General features: G+C 26.9%; 1 protein-coding gene across 2 annotated transcripts in view; it reads right to left on the bottom strand.

Annotated features, from left to right (window-relative positions):
* Nucleotides 1-5,248: 5,248 nt before the first annotated feature.
* The window catches only part of mol (dual oxidase maturation factor 1 mol), a 205,997-nt gene continuing 193,219 nt past the window's right edge, over nt 5,249-18,026 (bottom strand). For both annotated transcript variants that reach the window (XM_075381810.1, XM_075381811.1), the window contains exons 7-9: nt 16,350-16,548; nt 15,046-15,285; nt 5,249-12,633 (exon numbers count right to left, since the gene is read on the bottom strand). In XM_075381810.1, the coding sequence (XP_075237925.1) occupies nt 12,576-12,633; nt 15,046-15,285; nt 16,350-16,548 (497 nt within the window). In that variant the 3' untranslated portion in view covers nt 5,249-12,575. The remainder of the gene's footprint in view (nt 12,634-15,045; nt 15,286-16,349; nt 16,549-18,026) is intronic.

Genomic DNA, 18,026 nt, shown 5'->3' with positions numbered 1-18,026 from the left:
TTAATAACAGTCATTTATTTATGTAATTATTAACTATGCAACATGTAAAATTAATAAAAATTAATAACACCTTACTTGTTTTTTCTATTTAATTGAACCTTACATATATTGTCCACCAAATATCTGATATTATTGATCAGTTTAAAAAACATCATAGTAAATATTCTTTATAAATTCTATCGTTTGAATTATTTGTTACTGAAAAAAATATTTAAAATGAAACTTTATCATCTCGCATTACTTGCAAAACATATCTTTTTTAAAATTATATCACAATACCTATAATTATCTTGCCTCTATTTATTATCAGTTCCATAGATTATAATAAAGAAAATGGGGATCTATAGTGTTATACATCCATGGTATTTGTATGGTGTTGAAGAGGATATCTCTAATTATGTCCTAGACTTTCCAGGACTTTTTTTTGTTATCTATTGACTTAAGAAAAAAATCTTGAACGAGGTACATTTTACGGTAATGAAGCTGACCTCTAGATTTTTTCTACTACAATACACGTTTAAATCAAAGAATGTATGGATATAACTATGATATGTATGTTGCATTAAGGTAAATTGTTTTCCTTTTGTTTAGTGGAATCATTAAGTCTATATTGCAATTTGTTCTGAGCCTGATCATTCAATTTTATAAAGGAATTGAGACTTTAAATTAAATAAAAGTTCAATATTTTGGATGAATAAATAACGATATTAAACATAATATAGTTTGACAATTCTTATTAATCCAATATCCCGAATTATCCAAATGTCTCTTATTATACACTGATGTGAATTTTCAAACAAAATTTTAATATAATTTGAGAATTTAAATATAATATTACTGCTAACATTATCGTGACATGAATAAATAAATAACTCTGACCATATTTCACTCAATATTAACACCCATTCAGTTAATATGCAGTAAGGAATATTTAATAGTGAAAACAATTGTTTGTAACATAACAGTACTTGATTCATTTTGACCGTGGACAAGGTAGGAAAAAACATCAAAATCAGCTGAAATCATTAGTTAAAACAAGGTTTAAATAACAAGGTTTTTACAACAAGAACGAAGTGAATTATATATTAACTGAGAAAGTCAATTTTGTTTTTTTTTAAGAAAAATGTTGAAAACAGATGACTTTCAAGCTAGCACATATTAGCTGACAAATACAAAAAGAGGTATAAATTCAAATAGGTAAAAAAAATTTTTTTTAAATGAAAGGTCATATTTAGGCTTAAAGAGAAATTTAAAATCAAAGTTTAATATCTTTACCAAAAGAAAAGCTTTGGTCTAAGAATGAATCACAGCGACAGCGAACAAAATTGGTAAACAACAAATAACATTTAAAACATTTTTTACTTTCCTGGTGAAGATAGCTAGGATAGCTATATATTAAAGGAGAAATTACGGTGTGATTTTATCAGAAATGAGGTATTGGGTTTTTGCAAATATTTACATTTTAGTGTTCAGCTAGTTCATCTAGATTAGACCAAAAAAACATACATACGTTGCACTGCTTTTATCTGCATATATCAGGAATGACAGAACAAATTTTCTTCAAATTTGACTCAACTATTTCTATATATGGGGCAATGATTGCATTAATATTTTTTTTTCAAAATTCATTCAAAGGTGGATATAAAAAATAAACCAATTTTAATTTTCTACAAAGACTCTTTAAAAAAAAACTTTGGCAAATTTGTTACCTTACATATATATAAATAATCCAAAAAAGTTTTTTCAAAAAATCAACCACAAACCTTTTAAAATTGAATATATATATTTTTTATTGTTTTGCTGGATCTCCGTTCGGTTTTAATATTTAAAACAAAATTTGTTGGTATTTATACATCATGGACAGAAGTATCAAAAAATGTCTACAATTTTCCAAAATTATAAACCCTGGACTTTAAAAACAAAATTTTTGCATTCTTATTTTAGCCTTTATTGTAGGAGGTTTTAGATTTAAAAAGAACTTTTTACTTAAGCAAATATGTTAAGCTTAACCTATATATGATTATTTTAAAAAAATATTTCTTAAAATGTATCCCCATCTCTAAGAAATAAATTTTGTTTTTTGTTTTATGCTTCTAACTCTTTAATTTTTATTACTACTCTTTCTTTGCATTTTGCTTCATCATATAAAGGACTATTAAAATTAAAGTAGCTTTGGCATCTGTATTAAATTCTCTATCCAAATTGAAAAAAAGTGTTTTCATTACTTTCATAAAAGTTAATTTCATTTTTTAAATATTTTTAACAATTCCCTTTTAAATTAATTTTTTTTGTTAGAGATTACTTCTTTATAAATAAATTTTTCCTAAATTTTCCCCACAGAATAAGGAAGCCCTAAAATCAAAAATTTATTTCAAAATTTGAGAATTTTGATGTTTATATCTTTGTTTGGTAAGTACGACTTGACAAGTATAGCCAGGAAAGTCAGCAATATTTTGGCAGCTTTTTTAATCAACATTTAAAATTTTTATATTATATTTTTACTAACCGTTTCCTTTTTGAAAATGTTTGTTTTTCACTATTTTTTAAACAGTTAAACTACAACTGTTTAAAAATCTAGATATGTTTTCATGTTTGCATTAATATGACCATTGAGTACTTAAGTTGCGATTCTGCAGCATATCATTAAATTGATTGTATAGAACAGCTGGCAGTGATCAGGTCACGTGAAATTAAAATATGAATACAAATGTTGGACTATTAAATTTTTCAATTTTTATGAAATAAATTTAGGCAAATTAGGCAGAAAAACATGAGTGTAATGAATTTTCATAAAATTTTGTTTTAAAATGATGCTTAATACAGATATTGTAAAGGCTACCCTCACAAAAGATCTTCAGTGTGAGGGTAGGCTGTCTGTCCATTCCTTGATCATTGCTAAAACTATTTAAGACTGATCCTCCGCTATTCTTCTTCTACATTCTTTTTAATAATCTTGCTGACCATTTCATTGATGACTTTTCATTTATCTTTTCTCTCCAGAATCCTCTCAAAAATTTTTTCTGGGTGCAGTAATTCTAGTACACAGAGAAATCCTGACTTTTGCTGACCTCATTGCAAACAATAAAATAGCTTGTGCTGTGTCATACCTACTTCCCCGCAGTACTTACATGTGTCCACTAATCTTCTTCTCAAGTGGAAGTAAGTACGCACAAAAACACCATTCACATTCGTTAAGGAAGTGTGTTAATTCAAAATTAAGCTCACCATGTTAACTATTTAGCCAAGATTTTATCTATAGGATAGACTCCTCATCCGGTTTCCAGTCTCAACCTTCCACCACCTATGCTGCCACTTCTCTCAACATTACACCTTGGGCCTCATATCATCGTGTCCATCTACCGTCTGGTGGATATCATTGTTTCTTTTAACAGCATCAGGTCTAATGGTGGAATTTTGGCAATTACAAATGCCACCTCTCAGATCACAGTTTTATATGCTGACACTGCCTTGTTGCAATGCGTTGTTGACTTAATAACCGTTTACTTTTTCCAACAGCTTTCTCTGGCTCTGTTGAATGCTAGAGCTCTTTTCTAAACTGGAGCTGTATACAAAACTACAGAGTTTGCAAGTGAGGTAAGCAGTCTCCTCCTGGAAAACAGACAACCGCCCACAGTTAAGCGTTAATCAGATTAATGCTAAAACTGAGCATTAATCTTTTCAGCCTTCTTTACGGTCTCAAATACACACATCTGAAATGAACGATTTTATCCACCCAGACTTCCAGATATGTAGAATATGTAGATGGGCACACCTGCATGTTTTCAACCCTAAGATAATAAATAGCATCCAATTTCCTTCTTTATCCAGTTATAACCGCGGCTTTCATTTTTCTCATAGAAAAATGCAGCCCCTTGTCCTATAGCCAACTTCTAATAATTTTCAGAGCTATATTGCCTTACTGAACGACTTTCAACTTCGTGGCACCAGCCACTACTACCGCCAAGTCATCAGCACATGCGTACCTTCCAGCAACTGCTGCAGAACATACCATCATAGGCTACATAGTATAAAGTATAAATAGTACAAAATAAATATTAGTAATACATAGTATTAATAAATAAATACAAAATAAAAAGTATAAAATAAATACTTAACTTTACTATACATTTATTTTATAAACAATATTTAAAAAAAAATACAAAAAATAAAAACATAGGGTTATAGTGGAAGAACTTTGTTGATGGTTAGTTATCAATAAGTAATGCCCAGTGTCCCTGGAAACAGTTCTTTATATTATTGCTAAAACTATTATAATTATTTTTGCCGATGACTAAACCTTCAGTAGGAAGATAAATTACTATTTTTTTTTTGTTTTTGTTTAAGTCTGGATTTACTTAAAGAAAAGGTTAGCCAAATGCTACATATGGAGTGCCTTATTGCATCCATGATGAGGGTTAGGGACTGGCTTTTGAGATGTGAATGCAGAGAAGGTTGGAGAAAGTAAGATGGATGGATAAAGTGAAGAATAATGAATTAATTACCAGGATTAAAGAAAAAATGGGAAGTACAAAAAATAAAAGGAAAATAGTATATGTGGTTAGAGAGCGTATAAGCTTGACAGCTGCACTGGAAGGGTCAGTAGAAGGAAGAAAACGAATAAAGTTAATAAATGAGGTGAAGATTGTAAACGACAAGGGGACAAGGTGGAAGGCTTGGGACACAGATGGATGAAGACAGCTGTAGTAGGGGAACTGGCACTAGACATAACACTAGATGATGATAAAACCTTCCAAAATTAATTATGACCAACAATTCTGTTTTTTTACTTTATTGTAGGATTCAATTTGTTAAAAGAATACAAAACGAGCAACACTGACTCAACTCTGAGCAACACTGAGCAACTCTGAGCAACACTCTGTTGCTCACAAAACCGACTAATATAAAATAATAATTAATCACGATTATACTTATATTTGATAATTAAAATTAAGTTTTTGATATTACGACAACCAATGACATAATAACATGTAAGGGAAGAAGGAAATCAAAAACAGACAACAAAAAAGAACGTCCAAAAATGTGGGTGAAAAATGGATAGGAATGTATATTTAGGAGAACTGAATTTTACTGGATATATTAGTTGTAGATCTGAAAAAAAAAAAAATCCTGAAACAACTCATATTTCATTCTTTAGTTTAAAAAGTGTTCTCAGAAACAACTACATTAGAGTTAATTATAGTCCAAAATTCATGAAAAAAAGTTAAATAAAAAATAAAATATGGCAAGTTTATTAAATTATTATTATTCTTTTTTTACAATTCATAATATTTTGTTGATCGCATCAACACAAAAATACTAACAAATATATTTTGAAAGATTATACATAACAGCTTAAAAATAAATTAAATTAATATAATAATAATAATAATTAATAAAGTAAAAACAATGATCACAATAATTTTCTTAAATTATAATACGCTTACTTTAATATTAATTCAATAATACTAATATAATAAAAAGCAAATTACATAATAGCATAACTTTAATAATATTCTCAAAGATATAATAATAGTAATGTAGAATGCAAATATATTTATGGCTAATAATGTAATGATACAAAAATAATTAACAATATTATTTTTGATATTTTAAATATTAAATTTGATTAACTTATTAGGCTATTGTAATACAGTAGAATGATAATATAAATAGATATGAATAAGAAGAAAAAACAAGCAGAAATGAATTACAGTCATACAATTTGGGTCCATAATAATTGCGCTGCTCTTATAAATAAAATAACAAAAAACCAAGTTTTTACTTTTTTATGCGTAAACTGATAATTGCATATTTTAATTATACAATCTACTGGGTGTTTGTTTTAAAATGCAAAATATCTGTTAGAAGAGTTAATACAATAATTTCAGATGAAGAGGTTGTCGGCACTACGTATTGTTTTATTATCATCTGGTATAATTTTCTATTTCTTTTTTGTGAGCAGTTAGTTATTTTTTGTTATCTATGTTTTTTATCAAGAAGAAATCGTTTTGAACACGGAAGAAAGGATTTTAATAGTAGAAAATAATTTTACAACTAAAGCTTTTGTTTTATGCCAAGAAGCGTTTCAATTGCAGTTTCCGTGTAAAAATTTACCAAATAGATCTTCAACTCGTTGTTTGATAAAGAAATATAGAGGGACCGGTTCTGTTTGTAATCAGAGACATAGCCGGAAACGTTCAATACTTACATGATGAAATATTGGAATATGTTACTGTCGGCTTTTACAAATCATTACAAAAGCTTGCGCAACAAAAAAGAATATCTCTGTATAGCGTCTTTAAAGCTTCTCAGCTACTTAACTTAAAGCCATACCGAATTCATGTATCGTATCGGTTGATTATATTTTTAGACTCCACTACTGTTAACAGTTTAATCATTTTGTTCAGGAAAGCATTAAGTATTGGATAATGTATTTTTTACAGAAGAAGCTTGTTTTCATTCGAGCAGTTATGTTAATAGCTTGAATGATCCCTACTAGAGCTTCAACAATCCTCACATCATCCGCTCACTACACCCGCAGAAAATTAGTGTGGTGTGCAATTTCCAGGCGAAGAATAATCGGCCCCATATTGTTTGAAAACACTCTTAATACAGACCTCCACCGAGAAATTGTTAAGCAATTTATTGCAAATTTAGAATTAAATGAGAAAAATTTGTATTTTCAACAAGACTGGGCCACATGTCACACAGCAAGAACAACAATGGACCTTTTGAGAAATTTGTTTGGTGAAAGAATAATATCGACCGGCTTATGGCCAGCTAGGTCACCTGATCTATCTTCTGCAGATTTTTTTCTCTGCGGATATCTAAAAGGTCGTGTATTCAAAAATAATCCACACACCACTGAAAAACTGAAAGCCAACAAGAACGACAAGAAATTGGAAAAGGTACGCTTGAAAGGTCACACGAAATATGAAAAAGAGAGTAAAGGCTTACACTGATGAAAATGGTGGATACTTTCAACATTTGCTATAAAAACATTTAATCTCAATATTGTTTTGCAGAAATAATTGTAATATTTATAAATAATTGCATTAAATATAGCACATTATTTTTCTTTAAATTGGGTTGCGGTTTAAAACGCTACGTATTTTTAATGATTTTATATATTAACAAATAAGTACAAATCGTGTTAAAAATAAAGACCAGAAAACAAACTTAAACCTCACGAATGTATTGAAAAGCGATACAATTTTTAGTATACAACTATGAAGAGTAAGAAATGTAGATTTAACGTAAAAGAATTAAAGAAAGATTAAAATGATTTGGAAGTGTGGATCAAATTGATCAATGAAGGGAATTAAAAATTTACAGATATCAGAGTACCTTATTCATGTAATAACAATGCACATAGATAGGGTTGTATTACATACTACATTTACCAAACCAAGATGTGTTCTTAGTTGAAAACTGACTACTAAAAATGGCTAAAGCAGAGAATCAAAAAACTTGGAATACTTATTTGTCATGACCCGTTAGGCTCTAGGACATAAAAAAGAAACACCTAAAAAATGAAGAAAACCAAAGGAACATAATTAAATACAGTTATTAATTATATAAAGGATCAACATAAAAGTTGAACACATTACAAATAAGTCACAATAATTTCTAACTATACTCAAGAAGCACTTGATTTATCAACTGTAAACATTAAAAATCAATTGTTTAACCTCGCTAACTAGTACAACTAAAAAACAAGAAATCGAACACTTCTTTTTTTTAAGAAAAAAAAGATACTGTGTATACATGCTAGACACACACACACACACATATATATATAAAGGGCTGTTTCAAATATTTACTGTAAGCATAAAAACTGGTGTCTTCAACCAGAAAAGTTCCCAAAAGTTACATAAATCAAATATTACACAATTAATATAATCTATATCTAGAAGTCCAAGAGAATAATATTTTTCTTAACGTATTCACTGCAATGGATATGTAGAGGTAAAATGACATTCAAATTTCAGTTTCATTTAAATCAAGATGATTAAATCAATTTCTTTCAAATAATAAATCAAAACTGTTCAGAATAAAAACTAAAATTTTTTTCCACCACAATTTTTAAAATATTCTTTGAATAGTACTTTTTCTATTCTGTTTTGAACACTTACTTACTACATTGTTAAAAATATTGTTTTTAAGCTGTATTTACTATCTTGTTTCTTAGTTGCTGCATTAAATATGAAGATTAAATGGAAATTATAATAAAAACAAAGATTTACTAAAAATTAAGGAATATGATGCGACACATTGTTAACATTTTTTGACAGTTTTAAATTCTTTTTTAATAAATATTTTTTGAAAAAGAATTATTTAAACCCAAAATTATTTTAGAATTATTATTTTATAGTTAATAAAGTATGAATAATAAAAAAAATGTAGAAAAAGATTTTATATCGATATAGTGTATTCTTATTAAAATTTTTCATTCAGTTAATGGGTTAACATACTATATAGAGAAAAATGAAATCAATCTATAAGGAAAGGATTTAATACAAATAGAAATGGACAGATTACAAAAGATGAGATAAGGCAGGTCACTAAAATGTAAAAGTTAAAAACTGTTATTTATATATATGCCATGACCCATTAGGCACTACGACATAAAAAGAGAAACACTTAAAAAATGAAGAAAACCAAAGGAACATAATGAAATACAGTTATTTATTATATAAAGGATCAACATAAAAGTTGAACACATTACAAATAAGTCACATTAATTTCTAAAATGTTATAAAAAAGAAATCTGAAGAAAAATTATCGCATTTTAAAAAGTTCCATTTGGTAACACCAAGTACAAGAAGCATAGAAAACACAAATTATTTGTTACTTTGTATCAAATTATTGTTAGTATATTTATGTTGTATAGTATTATGGAAATACATGTTAAAAATGAAAAATGAATATTTATTCCGATATAACAGCTACTTAATACAAACAAAATCACAATCTATAACTTTCACTTAAAGTAAACTTCACAAATGCAAAGTAGCATATAAGTTGAAAAAAATAACTTCTATAAAAAATGTAGGAAATAAAATCACAAAATGATTATACAGTTGGCTTGAATCTTAAAAATAGAGTTACATTCTTGACTTTCACGTAAAGGCAAACTTGTTCAAAACATCCCAACAACATTATTTAAATAAATTCATATACACACAAACATATATGTATATTTATTTACATTATATAAATTAATCGCTTCACTTGGTGATATCCAGATAACCATATTTTACAATAATTTTTTCTTTAACTGATCGAAAAATACTTTTGTTTTAGGTTAAACTAAAACTATAGAAGCAACTCTATTTAAATTTTTTTTCTGCCTATTTGTTCTTTTAAAGTGATGGAAGAATATAAAGCACATAAACGCTGAGCACTTCCTCAAACAATTCATTACCATCAATTTAAGGTCATACTTTACAGCTATAAATTCAATACTTAATTTGATTTTCACTTTGTTGTGCTCTTACTTAGCAGCTGATGGTGTTATTATTATAAATTTAATCCATCTAATAATATCGGTAAACAAGTTAATATTTCTTTATTGATGAACCAACAGCAATCACAGAGTTGTGGTTAGGAACCATACTATAAAACAAAATGCCTTTTTTGATTTAAAAAAAAGGTGATGACTAAACTACTGGTTTACTGGGTTTATAAATAAATAAAAGTATCATAAAGCGAACAAAATCAGATTACAGTAATGCACTGCACACTTATATACAATAAAAATTGTTAATCGGTTCATAACGATCGATTTGAGAGATTTACCAGCCTGAGAGAAAATTTCTTATTAGCTTATACCAATATATTATACAAAAAATGCAAGAAAAAATGATAATTGCTGAGTAATCCAATTATTTATAGAACCGTACTGGATTTTTTCCAAACTGTATAAGACGTAAGCCAACTGTATGTAGATGATCTAACATCCAAAAAATTTAATATTATATGATAAAAGAGAGAAAAGATAAAGATGTAAAGTTTGAAGGCCACTTTGTGTAATCTTGAAAACAATACTTCACTATATATATCACAATCATACGCAAATTAAAACATTTAAATTCACTAACGAATATTTTCCATAAGCTGGGTTTACAGTGCTAAAGTAAAAAAAAAAAAAATACTTTACTACAATAATTAAATTAATAATCAGATTTTAATGATAATTTTTAAGAAAACATGAATAAAATTCACGTTTTCTTAAAAATTAATCTTTTCCAGAAAGATAAATTTGAACTCAAAAATAATTTTTTTCTATTGAGTACAGTGAAAATTGTACTCTATTAGCCCAAAAACCAGACTATTGTAAGCATGAGTAAAGTAAACCTTTTTTTTACCATTTACAGCGATTGACATTTACTTATCGTTGATGATAGTGAATTTATCAATAAAAAGTAAAAGTTTCTAGCGAAAGATGATAGATAATCGTAGATTTACTATCTAGCAAACAATTTCAATTATTGAGATAAAGTATTTTATAAAGAATATTTTTTCCAGTTAAAAATAAAATAATTAATTCACTTTTTACTTTCTATTCGGCTAACTAATCTACTTGCTTGACCAATGTAAACCCAGCTATAGGCCTATAACATCCAAATACAAAAAAAAAAAAAATTAATATTTTATACAATTAATTATAATACAAAATTTAAATTAAAAATTGACTAGTTCACATGGTGAACCCTTTATACAACACGCTAAAATATTACACTTTAATTAAATCAATAATAAATACATTAATTAAAAAAAAAATGTATTTTCCAAACACTCCAATAATTAACTTACTAATAATGTATCCAAAAGTCATGCAAACCTACTTTTGAAAATTTATTTTGTGAAATTAGAAATATTTTGAGAAATAATTGTTAAATTATTTATCACACTAGCAATTAGATATAGACTATAAATTAACACAATTATTAGATTTTACTGGTAAAAATTCTTGAAAAAATAAACAAGAGATTTACTGGTAAAATGATAATTTTTAACCCACTCTAGTCATAATTCACCATTAAAAATGACTACTGCACGGAATGAAATTGCTTTTAAAATTATTTAACTTCAGAAGTTATTAATAGAAATATTTTTTAAATATACTTTAATAACTTTATTATTATTATTAATAAACAATATTAAATTATTTATTACTAACTTTATAATTTTAAATTCTTATTGCTGCTGATAGATGGTTGAACTAGAACAGACAGACAATATGTACAGACGAAATCTGTCGACTGCAATAGCAATAAAGGACTTTACTAACCCAGCTTTATGTTGAAATAAAGTTATATTTATTCCAATCATAACTGAAATGGATTATCATTACTTTTTAATACAAAAATGTTAATTAAAAAAAAAATATTAAAAAATGTAATTAATTATTTTACTAGTACTTTTTCACATTTCTTTTAAATGAAATGATATTAGTCGCTTTTAAATAAAAAGATTTCTGATATCGTAACGTACACATAAAATAAAACACAATGTTTATTATTAAGTACAACTGATAAACCTATGAGATTAAAAGTTGGTTGTTAAAGAAAACATGAATAAAATTCATGTTTTCTTAAAAATTAAAATAATTTTTTTCTATTGAGTACAGTGAAAATTGTACTCTCTAGATTAATCAAGTGTCTTTAACAATAATTTAAGGACGTATAGAGAGAATTCTCGTGGTAGAATGCGATACTTATTAATAAAATTGCCCCGATCATTATAAAATATAATAAAACCAATATCAGCAGATCTAACATTTAATTAGAACAGGAAACTGACCAAGTCCTACAAAATCCAATACTGGACTAGTGAAAGTTAATAATTCAGCAAACTTTCAATTCCATCACCGGTTTCATTATTACTATTAATTTAAACGTAAATATTATTACAGTTTCTGCTGTTCTTATCGAATTCAATACTTCGATTCAGAGATTCTAAATTTCATCACGTAAAAAAGCATATGTCTGATTTAAAATGTTAAAAATCAAAGATAAATTAATAAATATTTTAAAATTATATATAATTATTACTAGATAATTTACATCAAAATAAATAAAAATCAACCAATTTGATTGTAAATGTAAAAAATTATAAAGTTTTAAAAAAGTTTCATAAAAAATTCTAGTTCAAGTATTAAATGTGCCAACAAAGAGAAGTAGATTTTTTACAAGAGCCAATTTATCTTTTATAAATTCATATATTTGTTTAAATAAAAATAAAAAAGTCCCTACCAGAAGAATATGAGATCAACAAATTCTAATGTATTCAATGACTTTACCAAGCCTCATACTTTAGATTTAAATATTAAAAAACTTATGGATTTTCAGAGATTACATTTAAAACACTTTTTTTAAATTTGAAGACTGCATGACTTTTAGACCATACCATAATAATTAATAATAAAATAATACTAACGCATGTTATTTATCACCAGTATCAACAACAAATGAATAATCAATACCTCTTGTACTTTGGTATATTTTTATCCATTTCTTTATATGTAGATAATAATTGTTGATTTCAATATGTTTCAAACGGTTTGGAATTTACCACATTGCTACCTCTCTCACAGGCGATACTGAAGGCTTATCAACTATACTTCGTCTATAAAAAAAAAAAAAGAATTAAAACTAGTGAAAAAGTTTAACACATCTAACTAGAATACTTGACATTTAAATAGCGATGGAAAAATATTTGAATCCCTCAAATATTACAAAGTATTTCCTGAATAACCCACTACATACATATATACTCTTTTCAACAATGAATATTATATTGTATAGATAATTGTAGGTCGTGTTCCCAAAGACCTCAAAACATTTTCAAATACTTAAAAAACTAATCTGTATTCTCACAAAAAGGGAACTGCTTTTAGAATCTTTAATCACCCCGCCATAAACAGTTTATTCAGAGTGATGTTTTAGAACTTCTCATTTAATATGTGAAAGAAAATTAGCAAACTTCACCCTGAACATTTGTTTTGCAAAAATAAAAATCTGTGATAGCGAGATACTTTTATAATTTTTCAGTTATTTTAATTAATAATAACTATTAAATCGATCAAAAAATAAAAATAAATATAAAAATATGTCTAAAAAGTGAGTTTTATTATTTATTTTTAACAAACTTTTAAAAGGATAAGGGTCTCAATTTAATACATTTACTTTTTTTTCTTAGTCTGGGCATAACTTTTTACTAAATGCACCAATTTGGATGGATTTTTAAATAAAATAATACAGGATGATCTCACAGTGGTCCTACACCATTATGAATGGTACCGGGCTATTATAAAAACCATATTGGGTGAAAAACACTGATCTAGGCAGTACAACATATTTATTACGTTTTGAAAAGCTTCTGCATTGAATACGTACGTTAGATTACTCAATTTTTGACACATTCTCTTAAACAAATAATGTCTTCCGTCAGTTCTTTCATTTTCCAATTTTTTATGTTTACTTACAGCAGTCGATTCATGTGAACGTTCTTCAGACATATCATTACAAATAAGTTCATGAATCGACAAAAAAATGGTGTGATCTTTGTTCTTATTCTCACTTGAAACGCACTTGCATGTCAATGTTCCCTTTCAGACTATTTTTTTTGAAAACTTACATTATTTCGGCATTTTAGAGAACCTCTGCTCATATACAATATCTGACTCTTAACTCCGAATCCTACGTGTTCTTTCCCTCAGATTTTTAAGTTGTTTTAATTGAGCTTGTTTTGTTCCAAGAGAATGTTCATTTATTTAATGAGCAATCTCTTTTGTAAGCATGCACATAATTCTGCTTTGAAGAAGTTACAGAATAAAAAAAATTCTTGGAAAAGCTGAAACGATTCTAAAAGAAAAAAAAAATATGGCACTGAAAAGGAAAAAAATAATTCTTCTAGAGTGTCCTCAATACAATGTTTGAAACTTATTTTTTGAAGTTCATGCTGAATTTTAAAATTAGTCTGAGGCTTTAATTCAAATAAGTTTTGTAAACTGTATCTCGTACACTCATAGTTAATTTAAAATTTGATGTCAACTTCAAAAAATAAGTTTAAAAGATTGCATTGAGGGTGTAATGGAAAAATTAGTTTTTCTCTTTTCACTACATTTTTTATATATATTTTTTTAAACTTTACTTAAATTAATAGTTACTGTAATAAATATATATTAAAAAAATTAATTTGAAATTTTATTAAATGAATAAATAATAAAATTAAAATTAAAATTACTTATAAAAGGCTATAAACAGATTTTTATGATCGAGTGTTCAAATAATTGGTATTTGATTAATATTTGAATTTTAAAAATTTAACATTTATTCTATCACTACATCTAAGCAAATATTGTTTCTATAAAAAAAACTGGGAATTTCCAAATAAAATAAATACAGGTATAATAAATTCTTTATCTTTTTTAAGAAAAGCAATGCTCAGATACCAGATAATTTTTACACCATTATCAAAAAAATAAAATTCCATTTAGAATTAAAATTACATTACATAATAATAATAATTCAGCAGTCTCCATCATGGAGAGAAAACATCTCTATCTTTCTTACAGAAGGTTCTGGATTCAAATCCCAATATGGGATGTCTTTTTTTAATATTGTACAATATTTCTATTCCATATTCCCGCTACATAAGGTTTCAGCTTATGTGATAAACTATCCATAAAAAAGTAAAAATAATTGGGTTATTTTTTCAGATTCTCTGCCATCAAAATCTTTGGCCAGATGTGTTGAAGAATTAGAATTTCATAATCTATTTATTAAACTTTATAAAATTAATATTATTTTTTAAGTACATAATTCCTTTGGAATACTATAATTTAATTGTAACAGATGATCTTTAATAACAAACGCATTAACCTCCGGTGACATTTTATCATTAAAATCACATCTACGCAATACCGTCCCCCCTTGCCAACTTAAAATGGAAATGTACTAAAAGATTTTTTGATGTTCAAATAGTTTTTAGTTTGGTAAGATTTTATAGTAAAAAAATATAATGACAAGAACTTACCTATTATTATAAACATGATGATCTGAATGGATCGGTTGATTATGATTATCTATATTTAGAAAATCAACTCTTAAACTTGAACCAGTACTACTGGCTGAATCAGTACGTTTAAATGCAGCCTGAAGCGCTGGACGATGGAGTGGATATCGCCATGGCGATTTAGGCGGATCTAATTCAAATCCTCTATTATCAACACCTCTTAAACTACGTTCGTTATCATCTTTTTTCGAAGATAAACGACTAGAAACAAAAGTCATTGAAAATAACTAAATTATTTACATTAAATATAAATAAACAATAAAATTAAAATAAGCTAAACATAAATAAAAGAGACTGGTTGTACAGTGAACATCGTTCCATTACATTACTGTCTCGTTTCAATTTTTTGATACAAGAACACAAAGCCCTATGGGGATCAACTCAAACATTAAATGGCTGCAATTTTTGTTAGGTTATTGTACCCTAAAAAAATGTTATGTCAAATTCTTTTTCAATCTTCTATAAAATGTGACACAACCCTAGCCTTTCTTTTCAAAATGTCTGAATTACCCCCATAGTGAGTAAAAATTGGTAGTTTTGAAGTAGAAACATTTGCAAAATTTTAATTTTTAATAATTTACTATTGAGGAGTTAAGTTGACTTTTTAAACTGACTGTAGGAAACATTAAGTGGCCACCATTTTGATTAGAGATGGTGTAATATGAAGTTTTTTATCTCAAATGTTTTGTTTTTCGTTGTTCTTTAAAGGACATATCATAAGCCTAACCTTACCATTTAAAAGTTTAGAGTTGCATGGGTGCTCTTGAAGGCTTAAATAATTATTTAATGGTTCCCAAAATATATTATATTTTATAGTAATATGTATAAAAATTTAGTAATAAGTATAAAACCAATACAAATTATTTTGTTCTTTTTTTTAAAGTAAACATTGTTGACTGAAATAATTATTACAAGAAAAAAATAACTAATAAAAGTAAATCTTAATCTAAAACATTCAAACCGACAGAAATGAAAAAAAATATTGATAACAAGGCATATTTTTTTGATTTTTTTTGTAAGAGTTTATTTTTAATCTTGTTGATGATAATTTAGATTAATAAAATAAAATTACATCATTTAACATAAAAGTGATTGGGCAATACAGTAAGACATCCCTGTGTTTTTTATTACTTATAATATCATCATTATTATGAAAAAAGTTATTAATTAAGCTTCAAAATTTATCTGCAAATTATAATAAAATTAGTACATTATTATAAAAAGAAATATGTTTATATAACAATAAACAAATAGCAAAAATTTACCGTAATATCCTACGACCAATATTTTGAGGTTCCTCGAGTCCTCTTTTATAATATTTATGACTTTTATGATGACTTTCTTCAATTATAACATGTCGATCAAATGGTGTGTCATAATCTACTTCTAATATGGTTGAAAAACGATTTGGATAAATCATATCTAGAGTTGTTATGACTAGTCCTACAAGTAGGCATAATGCACCTAAAAATAAAATAAATATATGAAAAAAAAAACAATAAATACAATACATAACATCTCAAATCTACACTAATGCAGAGAATTATATACACTATATTTCTTGCTCTCTAATCCCAGAAAAAGAAAAGATGTTTCCTTTAAAAAGAAACTTAATCCCCATTTAGTTGAAAACTTAAAACATGCTACAGATTTACTAATCATATAACTCCTTTACAAATGAATTGCTAAAAAAAACCTAGCTGATGAATATTTATAATAAAAGATATTGGGATCATATATAAAACAAACATCATTACGCTAAATACAAAACAGTATTACTTTCTACAATTTTTTTGCTATTGTAAAATGGATTGGAATTTCCGAATACTGTATTATAAAATATTTACATTATAACAATTCGTTAGTTTATTTTTTTTTGGCGAGAACAGGTAAATAATTTTTCTGAAAACTGCCGAGTCTGGCCGTTTAAATTAACATCTTAAAAAGCTATATAGTACGTATAATAACATAATATAAGCTGTATAATGTAACATACTAATTAAATTAAAACAAACAAAAAAAGCCAAGTGTCCGATATAAAATAATTATAGACTTCACATAAATACCTAGAATTCACCCGTCAAACAAATAAATAATGTATAAACAAGTTTAGAAAACTGTATAATGAAACAACCGGCTACCGCATTCCAGAAGTAAACAAATATATGTATAAACAGAAAACATAACCTACCTCACGCGACTAATGCTATACAAAACATCAGATGATTCCTACAGTGTAGACTGTACAACTATAGACCGCACAAAAGCTCTGACATATTTTCGGTTATTTCCCGAACAAAAAAAATAATTTACACGATAGTAAGCATCAAAAATTTATTAATATATATATTTCTTTACTTCGCATTAATTTTTAATTACAAATATATGGCGGGTTTTTAAAGAAAATGAGATTGTATATAACGGTTAACAGTAAATAAGTTCGCAAATTCCATTTTTATTCATATTCTAGAAGATGGTTTTACGACAGCGAGGTTTTTAAACTTATTTTCTTACCTGTAACTTAATCTTTAAGCAAAAAACATAATTTGATCTAGGGAGTCAAATTTTTGAATACTAGATCGTGAATACCAACGTGGGTTGGTCTAGTGGTGAACGCGCGTCTTCCCAAATCAGGTGATTTGGAAGTCGAGAGTTCCAGCGTTCAAGTCCTAGTAAAGCCAGCTATTTTTACACGGATTTTAATATTAGATCGTGGATACCGGTGTTCTTTGGAGGTTGGATTTTCAATTAACCATACATCTCAAGAACGGTCGAACTGTGACTGTACAAGACTACACTTCATTTACACTCATACATATCTTAAGTATTATCTGAAAGGTAATTACCGGACGCTAAACAGGAAAAAGAAAGAAAGGGAGTCAAATTAGACCTAATTTTAGTATTTAATATTTTTATCTTTTTGAAAATTATACTCTAAACGT

Source organism: Lycorma delicatula, chromosome 13 (assembly GCF_047948215.1).
Source record: "Lycorma delicatula isolate Av1 chromosome 13, ASM4794821v1, whole genome shotgun sequence".
NCBI lineage: Eukaryota > Metazoa > Arthropoda > Insecta > Hemiptera > Fulgoridae > Lycorma > Lycorma delicatula.
This window is presented reverse-complemented; position numbering and strand designations above follow the sequence as displayed.